At 45.4% G+C, this 21956-nt stretch overlaps 1 protein-coding gene across 5 annotated transcripts in view; it reads right to left on the bottom strand.

Annotated features, from left to right (window-relative positions):
* LOC140421561 (uncharacterized) overlaps positions 1 to 21956 on the bottom strand; it is a 32394-nt gene that overhangs the window by 4345 nt on the left and 6093 nt on the right. For 2 of the 5 annotated variants that reach the window (XM_072506347.1, XM_072506348.1), the window contains one exon: positions 10779 to 16175. The exons of 1 other annotated variant lie outside the window; for it this stretch is intronic. In XM_072506347.1, the coding sequence (XP_072362448.1) occupies positions 15093 to 16055 (963 nt within the window). In that variant the 5' untranslated portion in view covers positions 16056 to 16175 and the 3' untranslated portion in view covers positions 10779 to 15092. Of the gene's footprint in view, positions 1 to 62; positions 587 to 1040; positions 4132 to 10778; positions 16176 to 21956 lie in introns of those variants that run through there. 2 more of the 5 variants (XR_011946904.1, XR_011946906.1) reach the window with 2 other exon arrangements.

Here is a 21956-nt window from a genome sequence, read left to right as displayed (position 1 = left end):
CTCGTTTCCCAAAGGTGCACACCCCAGTCCCACACTCATGCTAACTCTTCCCACAAACTCACCACAATGATTTCACAGTCACCAATACCGAGATGAACATTGAATTCCAGGTTTTTAATTGAATTTACACTCCATCAATTGCCATGGTGGGATTTGAACCCTTGTCCCCAGAACACTAGCCTGTGTCTGTGGATTGCTGGTGTAGTGAACTCCCATGGAGAGTGGTACTGACCTGGAACTCAATGCTTGCACTCAAAGACCAATAATATCCAGGTTCTGATTAATGAAGTGACTCTCTCAGGTCTTAATGTCTTATTTGATTTCACTTTGCTGTGTTTAAATCCTCCCCTTGTAACCCCCTGTAAAAGGAGTTTCCAGAATCCATCACTGTCAGTCCTGCTGAGTGGACAGGGCTCACCGCGCATGCGCTCTGCTGCTCACTGCCCCCTATGAGGATGGTGCTGGTTAACTGGGGAAAGGCTCTGCAGGAAAACCTTCCCACTCGGTGCAAACTCGGAAGTGGTAATTTTCTTGTTTTAGCTTTGAGGCCTCCACTGGGTGTTTGTGAAGCCTCCCCTCCCACCCACTGCCTCCTTATCCGCCTCCTTCCGGCCTGAAGATGAGACAAACTAGCGTCTGTCCCTGGACATGAGCCGGTTCATCAGGGCAGCATGGTAGCACTAGTGGCCAGCACTGTGACTTCACAGCACCAGGGTCCCAGGTTTGATTCCCTGCTGGGTCACTGTGAGGACTCTGTACGTTCTCCCTGTGTCTGTGTGGGTTTCCTCCGGGTTCCAAAACCTCATTTCCTGCCTGAGAGGTGTTGACCAATGGGAAGATTTGGAGGACCTGATGGACTCTTGTGCTCCAGCCAAACAGACTACGGGCTTTGTGTGAATGAAGTTTGAGCTTCACACAGACTGAATCTTCTTCCTGTGTCAAACCGCTGAGTAAAACACTTTATTTTCACTTCAATGGACTCTTTTAGAGACCATTGACCCTTCTACAGAACTGTTGCAACAAGGAACAACAAACGTTACCTCTGTTTCTCTTGCCACAGATGTGGCATGGTGGCACAGTAGTTAGCACTGCTGCCTCACAGCGCCAGCGACCTGGGTTCAATTCCAGCCTTGGGGAACTGCACATTCTCCACGTGTCTGTGTGGGATCCGTCTGGGTGCTCCAGTTTTCTCCCACCGTCGAAAGATGTGCCGGTTTGGTGGATATGCTATACTAAATTGCCCCTCCATGTCCAAAGATGAAGTGGGGTTACGGGGAGAGGTTGGGGGAAGTGCACCTGGGTGGGGTGCTCTTTTGTAGGGTTGGTGCAAGCTCGATGGGCCGAATGGTCTCCTTCTGCACTGTAGGGATTCTATGATGCTGCCAGACCTGTTGGTTTAATCTCGCATTTTCTGTTTTTACTTGACATTACGCACCTTTTTAATCTACTAATTATATTTATTGAACCACTGTACCATCAACTACCAGGAGCAGTGTGTTGATGCTTCAGCCATTCCGGCCTCGGATGACTGTGTAGAGTTTGCACATTCTCCCCATGTCTGTGTGGGTTCCCATCGGGTGCTCCAGTTTTCTCCCACAGTCCAAAGATGTGCAGGTTAGGTGGATTGACCATGCTAAATTGCCCTTAGTGGCCAAAAAAAGGATCGGTGGGGTTACTGGATTATGGGGATAGGGTGGAGGCATGGGTTTGAGTGGGGTGCTCTTTCCAAGGGCTAGTGCAGGCTTGATGGGCCAAATAACCTCCTTTTGCACTGTTAGTTTTATCATTCAGTCGAATTTTCTCTCTCTCAATCTCACCCGATTGGTGTCTGGTGGTAAATCCGTGACAATAGCACAGTGGTTAGCACTGTTGCTTCACAGCACCTGGGTCCCCAGTTCGATTTCCACTTGGGTTACTGTCTACGTAGAGTCTGCACATTCTCCCCATGTCTGCGTGGGTTACCTCCCACACACGTGCCAGAATGTAGCGACTAGAAGATTTTCACAGTAACTTCATTGCAGTGCTAATGTAAGCCTACATGTGACAATAATAAAGATTATTATTTGGTGTTTGTGTATTTTAAGGAGCAGGTAGAACTTTTTGGTTCTCCTGGTTGTGCCCTCAGATATTCCATCTGTTTGTGGCTAATGTGTCTGGAGTCTTTCAGTTCTTCCGCCTCCAATTCCCTTCCTGCCTCGTGTATATGGGTCTCGGTAGCTTGGTGTGATATGTGTTGTTTGGTTGTCTGTCTGTCTCCAGCAGGTATTGTTGTCTCTCGATAATGACTGTGCTGCTATCCTTGTCTTCTGGTCTTATGAACATTTCCGTGTTGGATCCAAGCTCCCAGATTGTCTGTCTTTCTCTCCGGGTAAGATTCTGTTTGTCTCTTGTATTTCACTGTGACAGGGCAGAGACCTGATTGAAGGGATTCAAACATGGGAGTTCTGGAAAAATATGGGCAAGGATTTGGGACGTGACAACATGTTCAAAGAGTTTGGAGAGGAGAGGGAGGTTGAAGATGGGGCAGTAATTTATAAGGATGGCAGGATCAAGGGTTGTTTTATTGAGGAAGGGGTGATGATGGCAGATTTGAAGGACAGAGGGACAGTACCTGAAGAGAGAGAAATGTTGACAATATCCATGGACACAGGGTAGTTTGCTGATCAGTAGCTCAGTGGGAATAGGGTCGGTGGAGCAAGAGCTGGGTCTCATGGACAAGATGAGCTCTAAGGGGGCGTGAGGGGAGATGAGAGAGAAACTAGAGAAAGATGTGAGTTTAGGGCTCGGGAAAGGATGACATTTAGAGACAGTTTGGTCCGGTGGGCTCGTGGAAGGGAGGGAAGCAGCAGAGGCAGCTGATCGGATTTACTCAATCTCAGTCACAAAGAAACTCCACAAGCTCCTCACACTTCTTGTTGGTGGTGAGGATGGAAGAGACAGGGGAGAGCGAGAGTACTTCAAAAGGAACTAACTTGTGTCAGAGATATTAGAAAGTTTCAACACTGCGTATTTAACACAAATCTAATTTATTTGACTTTTAGCCAGAATATTAGCCCCTGTAAATTGTCTGGAGTTTGTTATCAGCAGAAAGAGACACAAATGAACATGGTTCAGTCCTGAATGTGAGTTAACAGTAAAATCCATGCACTGTGGTCACTTGTGGCCTCTTTGGTGTTTCAGCAGGTGGGATGACTGAGTGAATTTCTTCCCACACTCTGAGCAGGTGAATGGTCTCTCCCCAGTGTGAATTCGCTGGTGTGTAGACAGAGCAGATGGCCAAGTGAATCCCTTCCCACACTTGGAGCAGGTGAATGGCCTCACCCCAGTGTGAATTTGCTGGTGTGTCAGCAAGTTGGTTAACTGAGTGAATCCCTTCCCACAGTTGGAGCAGGCAAATGGTCTCACCCCAGTGTGAATTCGCTGGTGCTTCTGCAGCTGGGACGACTTAGTGAATCCCTTCCCACACTTGAAGCAGGCGAATGGTCTCTCTCCGGTGTGAATTCGCTGATGTACAATGAGGTCAGATGATTGTCTGAACCCAGTCCCACAGTGAGAGCACTTAAACGGTCTCTCGTCAGTGTGAACACGTTGATGGCTCATCAGATCCCCAGAACTTTTATAGCACTTTCCACAGACTGGACATTGAAACGGTCTCTCCTCAGTATGAACTCGCTGGTGTCTCAGCAGGTCGGATGAAATAGTAAATGCCTTCCCACACTTGGAGCAGGTAAATGGTCTCTCCCCAGTGTGAACTCGCTGGTGTGTGGACAGAGTGGATGACTCGGTGAATCCCTTCCCACACTTGGAGCAGGTGAATGGTCTCTCCCCAGTGTGACTGCGTTGATGAGTTTCCAGCTTGGATGGGTAAGTGAATCCTTTCCCACAGTCCGCACATTTCCACGGTTTCTCCTCAGTGTGACTGCATTTGTGTCTCGTGAGGCCTGATGATAGATTGAATCCTCGTCCACACACACAACACGTGTACGGTTTCTCCCCACTGTGAGCGAGGCTTTTTCCTTCCATGTTCAAAGTACGATGATATTCAGGATATGATAAATTGAGAACTCTGTCAGATCATGATGTGATGCTTGGTTTGAGTTTCCGGACTTTGAAGCCTCCTCTTCGAACACCCTGTGAAACGGATTCAAAACAGAAAATAGGGAGTGAGAGAGAACCCACAAAAACACAAAAGCAGGTTGTGAAATTGAGCTGAATGAATGAAGGAATTTATAGTATTCCTACCATTCGGTTACCAGCAGCATTTTGCGATTACTGGAACTCAGTCGAACTTTAAAACTTCTCAGGTGCCAATAGAAATTGTTTTATTTGTCTTCTATCCATTACAATTTGAAAGTCATTTAAAAGGCAATTCATAGACAATTTGAAGCTTTTAAAAGAATCAAAGTAAGAGGAATGGCAGGGAAGGGAGTGCAATGTTCCTCCTGCAGGATGTTTGAGGTGAGGGATGCAGTTAGTGTCCCTGCTGATTTTACCTGCAGGAAGTGCTGCCATCTCCAGCTCCTCCAAGACCGAGTTAGGGAACTGGAGCTGGAGTTGGAAGAACTTCGGATCATTCGGGAGGCAGAAGGGGTCATAGATAGCAGCTTCAGGGAATTAGTTACACCAAAGATTGGAGATAGGTGGGTAACTGTAAGAGGGACTGGGAAAAAGCAGTCAGTGCAGGGATCCCCTGCGGTCGTTCCCCTGAGAAACAAGTATACCGCTTTGGATACTTGTGGGGGGGGGGACTTACCAGGGGTAAGCCATGGGGTACGGGCCTCTGGCACGGAGTCTGTCCCTGTTGCTCAGAAGGGAAGGGGGGGGAGAGGAGCAGAGCATTAGTAATTGGGGACTCTATAGTCAGGGGCACAGATAGGAGATTTTGTGGGAGCGTGAGAGACTCACGTTTGGTATGTTGCATCCCAGGTACAAGGGTACGTGATGTCTCGGATCGTGTTTTCCGGGTCCTTAGGGGGGAGGGGGAGCAGCCCCAAGTCGTGGTCCACATTGGCACTACGACATAGGTAGGAAAGGGGACAAGGATGTCAGGCAGGCTTGCAGGGAGCTAGGATGGAAGCTCAGAACTAGAACAAACAGAGTTGTTATCTCTGGGTTGTTGCCCGTGCCACGTGATAGTGAGATGAGGAATAGGGAGAGAGAGCATTTAAACACGTGGCTACAGGGATGGTGCAGGCGGGAGGGATTCAGATTTCTGGATAACTGGGGCTCTTTCTGGGGAAGGTGGGACCTCTACAGACAGGATGGTCTACATCTGAACCTGAGGGGCACAAATATCCTGGGGGGGAGATTTGTTAGTGCTCTTTGGGGGGGTTTAAACTAATGCAGCAGGGGCATGGGAACCTGGATTGTAGTTTTAGGGTAAGGGAGAATGAGAGTATAGAGGTCAGGAGCACAGATTTGACGTCGCAGGAGGGGGCCAGTGTTCAGGTAGGTGGTTTGAAGTGTGTCTACTTCAATGCCAGGAGTATACGAAACAAGGTAGGGGAACTGGCAGCATGGGTTGGTACCTGGGACTTCGATGTTGTGGCCATTTCGGAGACATGGATAGAGCAGGGACAGGAATGGATGTTGCAGGTTCCGGGGTTTAGGTGTTTTAGTAAGCTCAGAGAAGGAGGCAAAAGAGGGGGAGGTGTGGCGCTGCTAGTCAAGAGCAGTATTACGGTGGCGGAGAGGATGCTAGATGGGGACTCTTCTTCCGAGGTAGTATGGGCTGAAGTTAGAAACAGGAAAGGAGAGGTCACCCTGTTGGGAGTTTTTTTATAGGCCTCCTAATAGTTCTAGGGATGTAGAGGAAAGGATGGCGAAGATGATTCTGGATAAGAGCGAAAGTAACAGGGTAGTTATTATGGGAGACTTTAACTTTCCAAATATTGACTGGAAAAGATATAGTTCGAGTACAATAGATGGGTCGTTTTTTGTACAGTGTGTGCAGGAGGGTTTCCTGAAACAATATGTTGACAGGCCAACAAGAGGCGAGGCCACGTTGGATTTGGTTTTGGATAATGAACCAGGCCAGGTGTTGGATTTGGAGGTAGGAGAGCACTTTGGGGACAGTGACCACAATTCGGTGACGTTTACGTTAATGATGGAAAGGGATAAGTATACACCGCAGGGCAAGAGTTATAGCTGGGGGAAGGGCAATTATGATGCCATTAGACGTGACTTGGGGGGGATAAGGTGGAGAAGTAGGCTGCAAGTGTTGGGCACACTGGATAAGTGGGGCTTGTTCAAGGATTAGCTACTGCGTGTTCTTGATAAGTATGCACCGGTCAGACAGGGAGGAAGGCGTCGAGCGAGGGAACCGTGGTTTACCAAGGAAGTGGAATCTCTTGTTAAGAGGAAGAAGGAGGCCTATGTGAAGATGAAGTGTGAAGTTTCGGTTGGGGCGATGGATAGTTACAAGGTAGCGAGGAAGGATCTAAAGAGAGAGCTAAGACGAGCAAGGAGGGGACATGAGAAGTATTTGGCAGGAAGGATCAAGGAAAACCCAAAAGCTTTCTATAGGTATGTCAGGAATAAGCGAATGACTAGGGAAAGAGTAGGACCAGTCAAGGACAGGGATGGGAAATTGTGTGTGGAGTCTGAAGAGATAGGCGAGATACTAAATGAATATTTTTCGTCAGTATTCACTCAGGAAAAAGATAATGTTATGGAGGAGAATGCTGAGCCCCAGGCTAATAGAATAGATGGCATTGAGGTACGTAGGGAAGAGGTGTTGGCAATTCTGGACAGGCTGAAAATAGATAAGTCCCCGGGACCTGATGGGATTTATCCTAGGATTCTCTGGGAGGCCAGGGAAGAGATTGCTGGACCTTTGGCTTTGATTTTTATGTCATCATTGGCTACAGGAATAGTGCCAGAGGACTGGAGGACAGCAAATGTGGTCCCTTTGTTCAAAAAGGGGAGCAGAGACAACCCCGGCAACTATAGACTGGTGAGCCTCACGTCTGTAGTGGGTAAAGTCTTGGAGGGGATTATAAGAGACAAGATTTATAATCATCTAGATAGGAATAATATGATCAGGGATAGTCAGCATGGCTTTGTGAAGGGTAGGTCATGCCTCACAAACCTTATCGAGTTCTTTGAGAAGGTGACTGAACAGGTAGACGAGGGTAGAGCAGTTGATGTGGTGTATATGGATTTCAGCAAAGCGTTTGATAAGGTTCCCCACGGTAGGCTATTGCAGAAAATACGGAGGCTGGGGATTGAGGGTGATTTAGAGATGTGGATCAGAAATTGGCTAGCTGAAAGAAGACAGAGGGTGGTGGTTGATGGGAAATGTTCAGAATGGAGTACAGTCACAAGTGGAGTACCACAAGGATCTGTTCTGGGGCCGTTGCTGTTTGTCATTTTTATCAATGACCTAGAGGAAGGCGCAGAAGGGTGGGTGAGTAAATTTGCAGACGATACTAAAGTCGGTGGTGTTGTCGATAGTGTGGAAGGATGTAGCAGGTTACAGAGGGATATAGATAAGCTGCAGAGCTGGGCTGAGAGGTGGCAAATGGAGTTTAATGTAGAGAAGTGTGAGGTGATTCACTTTGGAAGGAATAACAGGAATGCGGAATATTTGGCTAATGGTAAAGTTCTTGAAAGTGTGGATGAGCAGAGGGATCTAGGTGTCCATGTACATAGATCCCTGAAAGTTGCCACCCAGGTTGATAGGGTTGTGAAGAAGGCCTATGGAGTGTTGGCCTTTATTGGTAGAGGGATTGAGTTCCGGAGTCGGGAGGTCATGTTGCAGCTGTACAGAACTCTGGTACGGCCGCATTTGGAGTATTGCGTACAGTTCTGGTCACCGCATTATAGGAAGGACGTGGAGGCTTTGGAGCGGGTGCAGAGGAGATTTACCAGGATGTTGCCTGGTATGGAGGGAAAATCTTATGAGGAAAGGCTGATGGACTTGAGGTTGTTTTCGTTGGAGAGAAGAAGGTTAAGAGGAGACTTAATAGAGGCATACAAAATGATCAGGGGGTTGGATAGGGTGGACAGTGAGAGCCTTCTCCCGCGGATGGATATGGCTGGCACGAGGGGACATAACTTTAAACTGAGGGGTAATAGATATAGGACAGAGGTCAGAGGTAGGTTCTTTACGCAAAGAGTAGTGAGGCCGTGGAATGCCCTACCTGCTACAGTAGTGAACTCGCCAACATTGAGGGCATTTAAAAGTTTATTGGATAAACATATGGATGATAATGGCATAGTGTAGGTTAGATGGCTTTTGTTTCGGTGCAACATCGTGGGCCGAAGGGCCTGTACTGCGCTGTATTGTTCTATGTTCTATGTAAAGACATTCTCTTCTTGCTTAGGCAGACAGCTCAACAATAACTTTTAAAAGTCAAAGTCTGAAAATGAAATGTAAAAAAAGAGAGAGAGCTAATCTTCAGCTTCAAACCAACAAAACAAAAACTAATCTAAAACTAAACTCCACCTAAACTAAAACACCAAAAACACACACACACTAAAAACACACACACAAAAAACTTCTTCAGTTATACCCTTTCATATCTGTCTTAAGTCATCTAATCACACCCCAATACAATCCTAATTGGTTTGGGTTAGACTCAAACACATTTGATTTGACGGCAAGCCGTCCATCTTCAATGTGCAACAGTCGTTTTAATTGTTTCATGTCTGAATACTTGTGCATGTTATGGAATGCGATATTCTGCTTTATCTTTACCAGCAAAAACTGGTCTGCTGACTTAGCTGTTATCTGCATTATGAACAATGGTGCCTTCATATTACTGTGGCATTGTTATGGTGTAGCTCTGTCCTTGATCTGACAGAACAAGTATAGTGTCAAATTGTCTTGCAACTGTGCTGTTTTAATCTATGATGGAATTATGCTGTTTCATGCTGTTTTTGTGTCTCTGTATGATCAGAGATGACCTGAGGTTATAAGTGAATTTAAAATGTGTGTCTAAAACTGGGGCTTAATATTTATGCTTAAACAGTTATCTTTTACCTATACTAGTTGTATTAGAAATACCTGGCTTCTACAGTCGGCCCTTTGAAAAGTCGAAAGATTAAGTGAGATATATCAGAATAAGATAAAAGACATCATTAATGCGATAGGATAGGTAAAAGCGCAAAGAATAACTCATTAATATTGTCATTGCAGTTTTAAACAAAAGAATGGACACTTGGCATTGCAACAGGCATTTCAAAATAATTATTATAATTAATAAATTAATCAAATTTGATACTACTGATTCAGTGTTAATAAATTAAATAATATGTTAATAGTCAAATAGTTGATTGATCAGTAACATTTGAACAATAGTATTTCATCTCAAATTCCTCAATTGGGGGTGCAGTTGGGTTAGTTTGAATCATTCTGATAGTTGGTCCCCTGCGTTTAGCGAATAGTTCTTTGATGCACTTAGCACATTGATATGTTATGTAAATGATGAATACAGCTACACAGGAGAATAGGATTATTCTTATTGTGGACATTCCAGTGTGTCCAAGCCACTCGCAAATTTTATCCCAGAGAGAGATAAATTGGGGTGGATCAAGTTTTTTTTAATTTCTTTTTCGATATGTAATGCCAAATCTTTAACTTCTTTAGAGTTATCGGGAATGAAAGTGCAACATTCTGCACCAATTAGGGTGCAGGTGCCACCCTTTTCAGCCAGCACATAGTCAAGTGCCATTCGATTTTGTAATACCATGGTTTGAATTGCTCGCATTTCGTCAGAAATCTAGGGCAGTGGCGGTGTAATCGGCTACGTTTTGTAAGATGGTTGTTATTTCATTCAATTCATTCTCCATCCTCATTTCCCAATAGAAAGGAATCATTCTAGCATAAATTGCATCTCTTAAGGTAATGGAACCTATTTCTTCGAACAGCTGCTTCTGAAGCATGACGGAGATTAGTCACATGACGAATGGCGGGTACAATGTATCCTAAATAGCAAGATCCTGACCAGGATCTTGGGAGCCAGGGATATGGTTTATTATCACAAATAAAATAAGTTACATTATAAGCCGAATATAAAAAATATATTCTAAGAACTATCGGTCTTTGAATGTTTTATTATTTTTGAGGTTAGGTATGCCTGTTATCCTTGAGGACCGCAGAACTCTTTGTAAGCGATCATTTGTACATTTATAAGCTGTGTTAACATCTACATAATTAGTACAAACACTATTACCCATTTGTATCCCTTTAGGGTTCTTACTGATGAGGCAAATTGATCCTTTTTGTTTAATATTAGTTGGGAGGTTAAGATGTTGAGGTTTTTTTTTGTCAAGGTTATATTTTTTTTTGTCAAGGTTATATTTAAGTACCTGAAAAGGTATTTAGTGGATAGCCTGCAGATTTCTATAAGTTAATAGATTTTTGGATGTGAATCTGGTACGACATTTACAAAGCCAGTCAAAAAACTGAAAATGAGTCATTACGGTTGTATTATGGTTAACATTTTACAGATCTTAACATTGATATACTGATTGAAAATTGATATCATGATTACATAATTCAGCAATAAACAATTAATAATAATAACTTCATGTACACAAATAAAATGATTATACAATAAAAAGTTGAACATATGATCTAGTAATAAATGGTAAAATTATTATCAAAATTGTCAGGTGGCCCCTCAGCAAAATAAAGATGGCGGCCGTGGAACTGGGCCTGATACCAGATAAAATCTCCGCAGCTGCAAACGCGGGATTTGCAGCGCCTTATTCCGGCCTTGTGACCGGCAGGAGGTGTTTATGAAGCTTTCACTCCCTCCCCACCCCGACTCCATTCCTCCCTCCGCCTCACCAACTCTCACCGCCCCAAACAGCCACTCCCGCACTCTCAGACCTCCAAGCAAAGTGACATTGCGCATGCTCCAGATACAGCCCCTCATTGCATCTGCGCACTGGACTCCTGTGGAGTAAATAGGGCACATTCACAGCCGCAGGGAATGTTGGGTAATAGCCGTACCATTGACATCGCAAACAGTTAATACAAAATAACGAGATTACCAATAAAAATAATCAAACAAATTATCAATGTGTATTCTGCTGTTCTTCATTTCTCAAAATGATTAAATGCTGCTCTCCTGTGGAACAATGCAGAACTTAAGGTTTTTTCCCCAATGGGTCTTTCCTCTCTCCTCCCCAGAAGATGCAAACACTTGCTGGGTTCAATCCCAGAATCAGTAATTCCTCTATCTCCTTCCCACTTGCTCATGATACTGAATGTTCAGTGTTATCTAAAATGATCCAGCACAGATGGAAGTAACTCGGCACATCATGTCTGTACTGACTCTGTACAAGAGCTACCACTTTTCCTGGTTAAATTCCATTTGCCACTGTTCTGCCCATATAACCAGCCCATCTGTATCATGCTGTAATTTAAGGCTTTTGTCTTTGTTAGTTTCCACACCAACAATTTTCCATCTGCAAACTTATCGATTATACCTTCACATATTTCAAATCCTCGATTTTTTTATATAATTACTATTGTTGGCTGAGGATGCACAAGGTCTCCATCAGCACCTGAGCCTGTGTTTCTTTCCTGTGAGACAATCAAAAGCTTTAATTACCCTGGAGAAACAATGCTGAAAAAGCTGACGTTCTAGCCAAGGCTAATAACTGGGTGCTGCCTTGCCTGTCTCTGAATGTACTCCACTACTGCCTGTTCACTCCCCACTTATGTAATAAATATTGACCGTAATGACTGGGAAGTGTTTACTGACAATCAGTCGCTATCATGACAACGTGCCCATCAAACTGCATCATTAGGGCAGCAGAGTAGCACAGTGGTTAGCACTGTTGCTTCACAGCACCAGGGTCTGGGTTCGACTACCGCTTGGGTCACTGCCTGTGCAGAGTCTGCACATTCTCCCCGAAAGACATGTTTGTTAGGTGAATTGGACGTTCTGAATTCACCTGAACAGGCGCTGCAGTGTGGCGACTAGGGGATTTTCACAGTAACTTCATTGAAGTGATAATGTAAGCCTACTTATGACAATAAAGGTTATTATTATTTTTTAAATTGATGTTCTTGTAAAATATTGAACTGTTATATTTACTTTCGTAATGGAGGTGTCATGTGAAGAATGTGTCAGTCAGGAAGGATTGTCAGTGAGGATTAATCAGCATTTTCTAATGGGCGATGTTAATCAGAGTAAGTGTTCAGACACTGAATTGTAGAGTTTTTTACAAAGGCAATTTAGGACTAAGTAAAAATTCATTATTGTATTGTTCACCAGTTTCTTTGGGAGTTCTTAAATCGAAGGATAGGATCACTGTTGCATTTAAAAAGGGACCCCGCCATCACACAAACCAACATATATCTTGAAGATTAAACTCCAGCCAGTTAACGTATGAAGAAAGTTAATAATAATTTTTATTGTCTCAAGTAAGCTTACATTAACACTGCAATGAAGTTACTGTGAAAAGCCCCAAGTCGCCACATTCCGGCGCCCGCTTGGGTACACTGAGCGAGAATTCAGAATGTCCAATTCACCTAACAGCATGTGTTTCGGGACTTGTGGGAGCAACAGACTCCAACGAATATGGTTCAGTCCAGGGGAGGAAACCAGAGCACCCGGAGGAAACCCATGCACACACAGAGAACGTGCAGACTCCGCACAGACAGTGACACAAGCCAGGAATCAAATCTGGGACCTTGGTGCAGTGAAGCAACAGTGCTAAACACTGTGCCACCGTGCCGTCCACAAGACTGTGATGCGAGTAGGAACATTAAGGTTCAGACAGGATAATACCACGAGAAAAGATAGAGAGACAACAGAAATGCAGGAAGACATCAATAGACTGATCAGCCGGCTAGGAAGGTTGCAATCTGAGGTCAATCCAGAGAAGCGCGGGGTAATAAATACATTTGGGAGGACAAATGCGGCAAAGGGAAAGAATATGAATGGTTTGACAGTGAGGTGTAGAGGGACAGAGGGGCCTAAGAGTGCAAGTCCACAGATCCCTGAAGGTGACAGGAGAGGTAGATACGGTGATTGTAAAGGCAGAGAGGATACTTCATTCACGGGGACATAGAGTACTAGAGCAGGGAATATTCCCAGCAATTTCTATTGGAGGAAAGACCTGAAACCCCTCTCTCCACAGATGCTGCCAGAGCTGCTGAGTATTTCCAGCATTTTCTGATTTTATTATAAGATCAGGGAGGTTATACTGGAGCTGTCCAAAATACTAGTTAAACCACAGCTGTCCAAAACACTAGTTAAACCACAGCTGTCCAAAACACTAGTTAAACCACAGCTGCATTACTGAGTACAGGTCTGGTCACCACATTACAGGAAGGATGTGTTCATACCAGAGAGGATGCAGAGGAGATTGATGAGGATGGTGACGCAAATGGAGAATTTTAACAATGAGGAAAGATTGGAGAGGCCGAGGTGGTTTTCTGTGGAACAGAGAACGCTGAGGAGAGATTAACTGAGGTGTTTAATATTATGAGGGGCCCGGATAGAATGGATAAGAAGAATCTATATCAATAACCAAGGGGTTTAGATTTAAAGTAATCAGCAGAGGGTTGGGAGTGGAAGGGGGTAATCATTTCAGTGGTGGGAGTCTAGAACTCACTGTCTGATAGAGTCATAGAAGCAGAAATCCCGATCACTTTAAAATAAATGTCTTGGATATCCAATTGAAGGACTGGGACACACAGGGCAATCCACTGAGACCTGCAAAATAGGATTAAGCTGAATAGCTCCACTTCAGCCAGCACACACACAATGGGCCAAATGGCCTCTATCTATACCAGAACTTTGAGGTTTTTACTCTGTTGTTGGAGTTTGTTTCTGATGATAATAACCTCTAAGGGATTGGAGTTTAACATTCTAGATATTGGTGAAATAAATCAGCTGTTTTAAACACGTTGCAGATTTTTGTCTTTCCCGCCTGAGTGTTTAACATCACCTGGCTGGAGCTCAGAAAGGACAATCTCACCTCATAGAATCAGAGAATTTACAGGGCAGGAGGCCATTTGGCCCATTGAGTCTGTGCCAGCCCTTGGAAAGAGCATCCTACTTAAGCCCACACCTCCACCCTACCCCCATAACCCAGTAACCCCACCTAATCTTTTGGACACGAAGGGCAATTCAGCATAGTCAATCCACCTAATCTGCACATCTTTGGAGTATGGGAGGAAACCGGAGCACCCGGAGGAAAGCCACACAGACACGGGGAGAACGTGCAGACTCTGCACAGACAGTGATCCAAGCCAGGAATCGAACCCGGGTTCCTGGCGCTGTGAAGCAACGGTGCTACCCACTGTGCTACCGTGCCACCCTTGCATCCAAGCTCCCGGATTGTCTGTCTTTCTCTCCGGGTAAGATTCTGTTTGTCTCTTGTATTTCACTGTGACAGGACAGACCTGATTGAAGGGATTCCAACATGGGAGTTCTGGGAAAGCTGGGCAAGGATTTGGGAGGTGACAACATGTTCAAATATTTGGAGAGGAGAGGGATGGAGCAGTAATTTGTAAGGAAGGCAGGGTCAAGGACCTGTTTTATTGAGGAGGGGGTGGTGATGGCAGATTTGAAGGACAGAGGGACAGTACCTGAAGAGAGAGAAATGTTGACAATATCCATGGACACAGGGTAGTTGGCTGATCAGTCGCTTAGTGGGAATAGGGTCGATGGAGCAGGAGCTGGGTCTCATGGACAAGATGAGCTCTGAGAAGCCATGAGGGGAGATGGGAGAGAAACTAGAGAGAGATGTGGGTTCAGGGCTCGGCAAAGGATGAAATTTAGAGACAGTTTGGTTTGATGGGCTCATGGAAGGGAGGGAAGCAGCAGAGGCAGCTGATCGGATTTACTCAATCTCAGTCACAAAGAAGCTCCACAAGCTCCTCACACGTCTTGTTGGAGGTGAGGATGGAAGAGACAGGGGAGAGCGAGAGTACTTCAAAAGGAACTAACTCGTGTCAGAGATATTAGAAAGTTTCAACACTGCGCATTTAACACAAATCTAATTTATTTGACTTCTAGCCAGAATATTAGCCCCTGTAAATGGGCTGGAGTTTGTGATCAGCAGAAAGTGACCCAAACGAACATGGTTCAGTCCTGACTGCGAGGAACAGCAAAATCCAATCACTGTAGGTACGTGTGGTCTCGCTGGTGTCTCAGCAGGTGGGATGAAGTGGCGAATCCCTTCCCACACTTGGAGCAGGTGAATGGTCTCTCCCCAGTGTGAATTCGCTGGTGCTTCCGCAGTGCGGATGACTCAGTAAATCCCTTCCCACACTCTGAGCAGGTGAATGGCCTCTCCCCAGTGTGAATTCGCTGGTGACTCAGAAGGTGGGGTGTCTTAGTGAATCCCTTCCCACGCTTGGAGCAGGTGAATGGTCTCTCCCCAGTGTGAACTCGCTGCTGTGTGGACAGATTAGATGACTCAGTGAATCTCTTCCCACACTCGGAACAGGCGAATGGTCTCTCCCCAGTGTGGATTCGCTGATGTACAGTGAGGTTCGATGATCGCCTGAACCCTGTCCCGCAGTGAGAGCACCTGAACGGTCTCTCATCAGTGTGAACACGTTGATGGCGTATCAGATCCCCAGAACTTCTAAAGCACTTCCTGCAGTCTGGACATTGAAACGGTCTCTCCCCAGTGTGAACTAGCTGGTGTCTCAGCAGTAGGGATGACTGAGTGAATCCTTTCCCACACTCTGAGCAGGTGAATGGCCTCTCCCCAGTGTGAATTCGCTGATGTGCAGTGAGGTGAGATGATTTTCTGAACCCAGTCCCACAGTAAGAGCACCTAAACGGTCTCTCCCCAGTGTGAACTCGCTGGTGTGTGGACAGGTCAGATGACTGAGTGAATCCCTTCCCACACTCGGAGCAGGTGAATGGTCTCTCCCCAGTGTGACTGCGTCGATGAGTTTCCAGCTGGGATGGGGAAGTGAATCCTTTCCCACAGTCCGCACATTTCCACGGTTTCTCCTCAGTGTGACTGCATTTGTGGCTTGTGAGGCCTGATAATCGAGTGACTCCTCGTCCATACACACAACACGTGTACGGTTTCTCCCCACTGTGAACAATGCTTTTTCCTTCCATGTTCAATGTTATTGCGATGATATTCAGGATATGATAAATTGAGGACTCTGTCAGATCCTGATGTGATGCTTGGTTTGTGTTTCCGGACTTTGAAGCCTCCCCTTCGAACACCCTGTGAAACTGATTTAAAACAGAAAATAGGGAATGAGAGAGAACCCACAAAAACACAAAGGCAGGTTATGAAATTTAGAAATGAATCTGGTCATTTGTGGGGCCGGCACTGGGAAAAAGTGACCATGAAAATGGCTGGATTGTTATAAAACCCAATTGACCTCTTTGGGAGGAGAGAGAAAGAGGCGAAGAGGAATTTTGTATATCTACAAGACATATTAAGAGAGTAGTTGGCAAAGCATGTTCGACCTTGAGCTTCATAAATAGAAATATTGATATTGAAACTATGCTTTTGGTGGCACGGTGGTTAGCACTGCTACCTCACAGCGCCAGGGACCCGGGTTCAATTCCGGCCTCGGTGACTGTCTCTGTGGAGTTTGCACTTTCGCCCCGTGTCTGCGTGGGTTTCCACCCGGTGCTCAGGTTTCCTCCAACAGTCCAAAGAAGGGAAAGTTAGGTGGATTGGCCTTGATAAATTGCCCATTAGTGTCCAGGGATGTGCAGGTTCGGTGGGGCTATGGGGTTACAGGGACAGGGTCGGAGTGTGGGCCTAGGCAGGGTGCCCTTTCAGAGAATTGGTGCAGACTTGATGGACCGAATGGCCTCCTGCTTCACTGCAGGAATTCTATGGTTCTAATTCTATTCTATGAATCTTTATAAAGCTCTGGTCACCACTCTTCAGGAAGAATGGAAAGGCTGTTGAGAAGGTGCAGAGGAGATTTACCAGAATGGTTCCAGCAAAGGAGGTTGAGGGGAGATTTGATTCAAGTACACAAGATTACGCCAGGTTTCCATTGGGTGGACAAAGAAACTCTGTTTCCATTCACTGATCATACAAGCACTAGGGAGACAGATTTAAAGTTTTGGGTAAAACCTGGATTGAACTATAAAAGATCCTGAGGGTTCTTGACAGGGTCGATGTGGAGAGGATGTTTCCTCTTGTGGGAGAATCGAGAACGAGGGCAAAATAAGGAGTCACCCATTTAAGATGAGATGAGGATTTTTTATTCTCTTGAGGGTTGTAAGATTTTGAAACTCACGTCCTTAAAAGGCAGTGGAAGCAGAGACCTTGAATATTTTTAAGGCAGAGCTGGATAGATTCTTGATGAGCAAGGGGGTGAAAGGTCATCAGGGGTAGGCAGGAATGTAGAGTTGAGGTTAGAATGAGATCAGCCGCAATCTTATTGAATGCTGAGCAGGCTCGAGGGGCCGAGTGGCCTGTTCCTAGTTTGTATGTAAAAGGTACAGGAGATATGAGGTGATATGAGATATATGTTTTTACAAAAGCGAGCAGCAATACCTGATACTTGCTGCCTATGAGGGAGTTTGAAAATAGATCCATGAATCATTTGATTTCCAAAGGAAATTGGATAGATATTTGAGGGAAATAAACATGCGAGGATAGAAGGGTAGAGCAGGAGAATAGGACTGACTGGATTGCTCCAGAGAGCTAGCATGGATTCAATGGGCCAAATGCCATTCTCTGTACCATCATGTCTCTGACTCTTTTGTGAAGTCTAGTTTTGTAATTTAACCCCGGGGGGGTTCAGATATCACTCAGGTAAATCTGTGCTACACTCCCTCCGAGGTCATTCTATCCTTCCTCAGGTTTGTTGCCCAGAACTGAACACAGTTCTCCAGGTTTGGTCTAACCAGGGTTTGTGAATCTCGGGGCTTTTCCAGTCACACTGAGACCTGAAATCTTCCCTCACAGACAGAACAGACAAACCTTTTACCTTCCACACCCAGATGCTGCTGAAATTCAGGTTCTGATGAATCAGGTGACTCTGTCAGATCGCGATGTGACGTTTGGTTTGCTTTTCCCGTCTGTTAAACCTCTACTCCATACTACCTCATTAGGGTGGAGTATCACCCTAATGAGGTAGTATGGGTTGAAGTCAGAAATAGGAAAGGAGCAGTCACCTTGTTAGGAGTTTTCTATAGGCCCCCCAATAGTAGCAGAGATGTGGAGGAACAGATTGGGAAACAGATTTTGGAAAGGTGCAGAAGTCACAGGGTTGTAGTCATGGGTGACTTTAACTTCCCAAATATTGAGTGGAAACTCTTTAGATCAAATAGTTTGGATGGTGTGGTGTTTGTGCAGTGTGTCCAGGAAGCTTTTCTAACACAGTATGTAGATTGTCCGACCAGAGGAGGGGCAATATTGGATTTAGTACTTGGTAATGAACCAGGGCAGGTGATAGATTTGTTAGTGTGGGAGCATTTTGGAGATAGTGACCACAATTCTGTGACTTTCACTTTAGTAATGGAGAGGGATAGGTGCGTGCAACAGGGCAAGGTTTACAATTGGGGGAAGGGTAAATACGATGTTGTCAGACAAGAATTGAAGTGCATAAGTTGGGAACATAGGCTGTCAGGGAAGGACACAAGTGAAATGTGGAACTTGTTCAAGGAACAGGTACTACGTGTCCTTGATATGTATGTCCCTGTCAGGCAGGGAAGAGATGGTCGAGTGAGGGAACCATGGTTGACAAGAGAGGTTGAATGTCTTGTTAAGAGGAAAAAGGAGACTTATGTAAGGCTGAGGAAACAAGGTTCAGACAGGGCATTGGAGGGATACAAGATAGCCAGGATGGAACTGAAGAAAGGGATTAGGAGAGCTAAGAGAGGGCATGAACAATCTTTGGCGGGTAGGATCAAGGAAAAACCCCAAGGCCTTTTACACATATGTGAGAAATATGAGAGTGACTAGAGCGAGGGTAGGTCCGATCAAGGACAGTAGCGGGAGATTGTGTATTGAGTCTGAAGAGATAGGAGAGGTCTTGAACGAGTACTTTTCTTCTGTATTTACAAATGAGAGGGGCGATATTGTTGGAGAGGACAGTGTGAAACAGATTGGTAAGCTCGAGGAAATACTTGTTAGGAAGGAAGATGTGTTGGGCATTTTGAAAAACTTGAGGATAGACAAGTCCCCCGGGCCTGACGGGATATATCCAAGGATTCTATGGGAAGCAAGAGATGAAATTGCAGAGCCGTTGGCAATGATCTTTTCGTCCTCACTGTCAACAGGGGTGGTACCAGGGGATTGGAGAGTGGCGAATGTCGTGCCCCTGTTCAAAAAAGGGACTAGTGATAACCCTGGGAATTACAGGCCAGCTAGTCTTACTTCGGTGGTAGGCAACGTAATGGAAAGGGTACTGAAGGATAGGATTTCTGAGCATCTGGAAAGACACTACTTAATTAGGGATAGTCAGCACGGATTTGTGAGGGGTAAGTCTTGCCTTACAAGTCTTATTGAATTCTTTGAGGAGGTGACCAAGCATGTGGATGAAGGTAAAGCAGTGGATGTAGTGTACAGGGATTTTAGTAAGGCATTTGATAAGGTTCCCCATGGTAGGCTTCTGCAGAAAGTAAGGAGGCATGGGATAGTGGGAAATTTGGCCAGTTGGATAACGAACTGGCTAACCGATAGATGTCAGAGAGTGGTGGTGGATGGCAAATATTCAGCCTGGATCCCAGTGGGATCAGTTCTGGGTCCTCTGCTGTTTGTGATTTTCATTAATGACTTGGATGAGGGAGTTGAAGGGTGGGTCAGTAAATTTGCAGACGATACGAAGATTGGTGGAGTTGTGGATAGTGAGGAGGGCTGTTGTCGGCTGCAAAGAGACATAGATAAGATGCAGAGCTGGGCTGAGAAGTGGCAGATGGAGTTTAACCCTGAAAAGTGTGAGGTTGTCCATTTTGGAAGGACAAATATAGAACATAGAACATAGAACAATACAGCGCAGTACAGGCCCTTCGGCCCACGATGTTGCACCGAAACAAAAGCCATCTAACCTACACTATGCCATTATCATCCATATGTTTATCCAATAAACTTTTAAATGCCCTCAATGTTGGCGAGTTCACTACTGTAGCAGGTAGGGCATTCCACGGCCTCACTACTCTTTGCGTAAAGAACCTACCTCTGACCTCTGTCCTATATCTATTACCCCTCAGTTTAAAGTTATGTCCCCTCGTGCCAGCCATGTCCATCCGCGGGAGAAGGCTCTCACTGTCCACCCTATCCAACCCCCTTATCATTTTGTATGCCTCTATTAAGTCTCCTCTTAACCTTCTTCTCTCCAACGAAAACAACCTCAAGTCCGTCAGCCTTTCCTCATAAGATTTTCCCTCCATACCAGGCAACATCCTGGTAAATCTCCTCTGCACCCGCTCCAAAGCCTCCACGTCCTTCCTATAATGCGGTGACCAGAACTGTACGCAATACTCCAAATGCGGCCGGACCAGAGTTCTGTACAGCTGCAACATGACCTCCCGACTCCGGAACTCAATCCCTCTACCAATAAAGGCCAACACTCCATAGGCCTTCTTCACAACCCTATCAACCTGGGTGGCAACTTTCAGGGATCTATGTACATGGACACCTAGATCCCTCTGCTCAGCCACACTTTCAAGAAATTTACCATTAGCCAAATATTCCGCATTCCTGTTATTCCTTCCAAAGTGAATCACCTCACACTTCTCTACATTAAACTCCATTTGCCACCTCTCAGCCCAGCTCTGCAGCTTATCTATATCCCTCTGTAACCTGCTACATCCTTCCACACTATCGACAACACCACCGACTTTAGTATCATCTGCAAATTTACTCACCCACCCTTCTGTGCCTTCCTCTAGGTCATTGATAAAAATGACAAACAGCAACGGCCCCAGAACAGATCCTTGTGGTACTCCACTTGTGACTGTACTCCATTCTGAACATTTCCCATCAACCACCACCCTCTGTCTTCTTTCAGCTAGCCAATTTCTGATCCACATCTCTAAATCACCCTCAATCCCCAGCCTCCGTATTTTTTGCAATAGCCTACCATGGGGAACCTTATCAAACGCTTTGCTGAAATCCATATACACCACATCAACTGCTCTACCCTCGTCTACCTGTTCAGTCACCTTCTCAAAGAACTCAATAAGGTTTGTGAGGCATGACCTACCCTTCACAAAGCCATGCTGACTATCCCTGATCATATTATTCCTATCTAGATGATTATAAATCTTGTCCCTTATAATCCCCTCCAAGACTTTACCCACTACAGACGTGAGGCTCACCGGTCTATAGTTGCCGGGGTTGTCTCTGCTCCCCTTTTTGAACAAAGGGACCACATTTGCTGTCCTCCAGTCCTCTGGCACTATTCCTGTAGCCAATGATGACATAAAAATCAAAGCCAAAGGTCCAGCAATCTCTTCCCTGGCCTCCCATAGAATCCTAGGATAAATCCCATCAGGTCCCGGGGACTTATCTATTTTCAGCCTGTCCAGAATTGCCAACACCTCTTCCCTACGTACCTCAATGCCATCTATTCTATTAGCCTGGGGCTCAGCATTCTCCTCCACAACATTATCTTTTTCCTGAGTGAATACTGACGAAAAATATTCATTTAGTATCTCGCCTATCTCTTCAGACTCAACACACAATTTCTCATCCCTGTCCTTGACTGGTCCTACTCTTTCCCTAGTCATTCGCTTATTCCTGACATACCTATAGAAAGCTTTTGGGTTTTCCTTGATCCTTCCTGCCAAATACTTCTCATGTCCCCTCCTTGCTCGTCTTAGCTCTCTCTTTAGATCCTTCCTCGCTACCTTGTAACTATCCATCGCCCCAACCGAAACTTCACACTTCATCTTCACATAGGCCTCCTTCTTCCTCTTAACAAGAGATTCCACTTCCCTGGTAAACCACGGTTCCCTCGCTCGACGCTTTCCTCCCTGTCTGACCGGTACATACTTATCAAGAACACGCAGTAGCTGATCCTTGAACAAGCCCCACTT

This window comes from Scyliorhinus torazame, chromosome 5, assembly GCF_047496885.1.
Source record: "Scyliorhinus torazame isolate Kashiwa2021f chromosome 5, sScyTor2.1, whole genome shotgun sequence".
Classification (NCBI taxonomy): Eukaryota; Metazoa; Chordata; class Chondrichthyes; order Carcharhiniformes; family Scyliorhinidae; genus Scyliorhinus; species Scyliorhinus torazame.
This window is presented reverse-complemented; position numbering and strand designations above follow the sequence as displayed.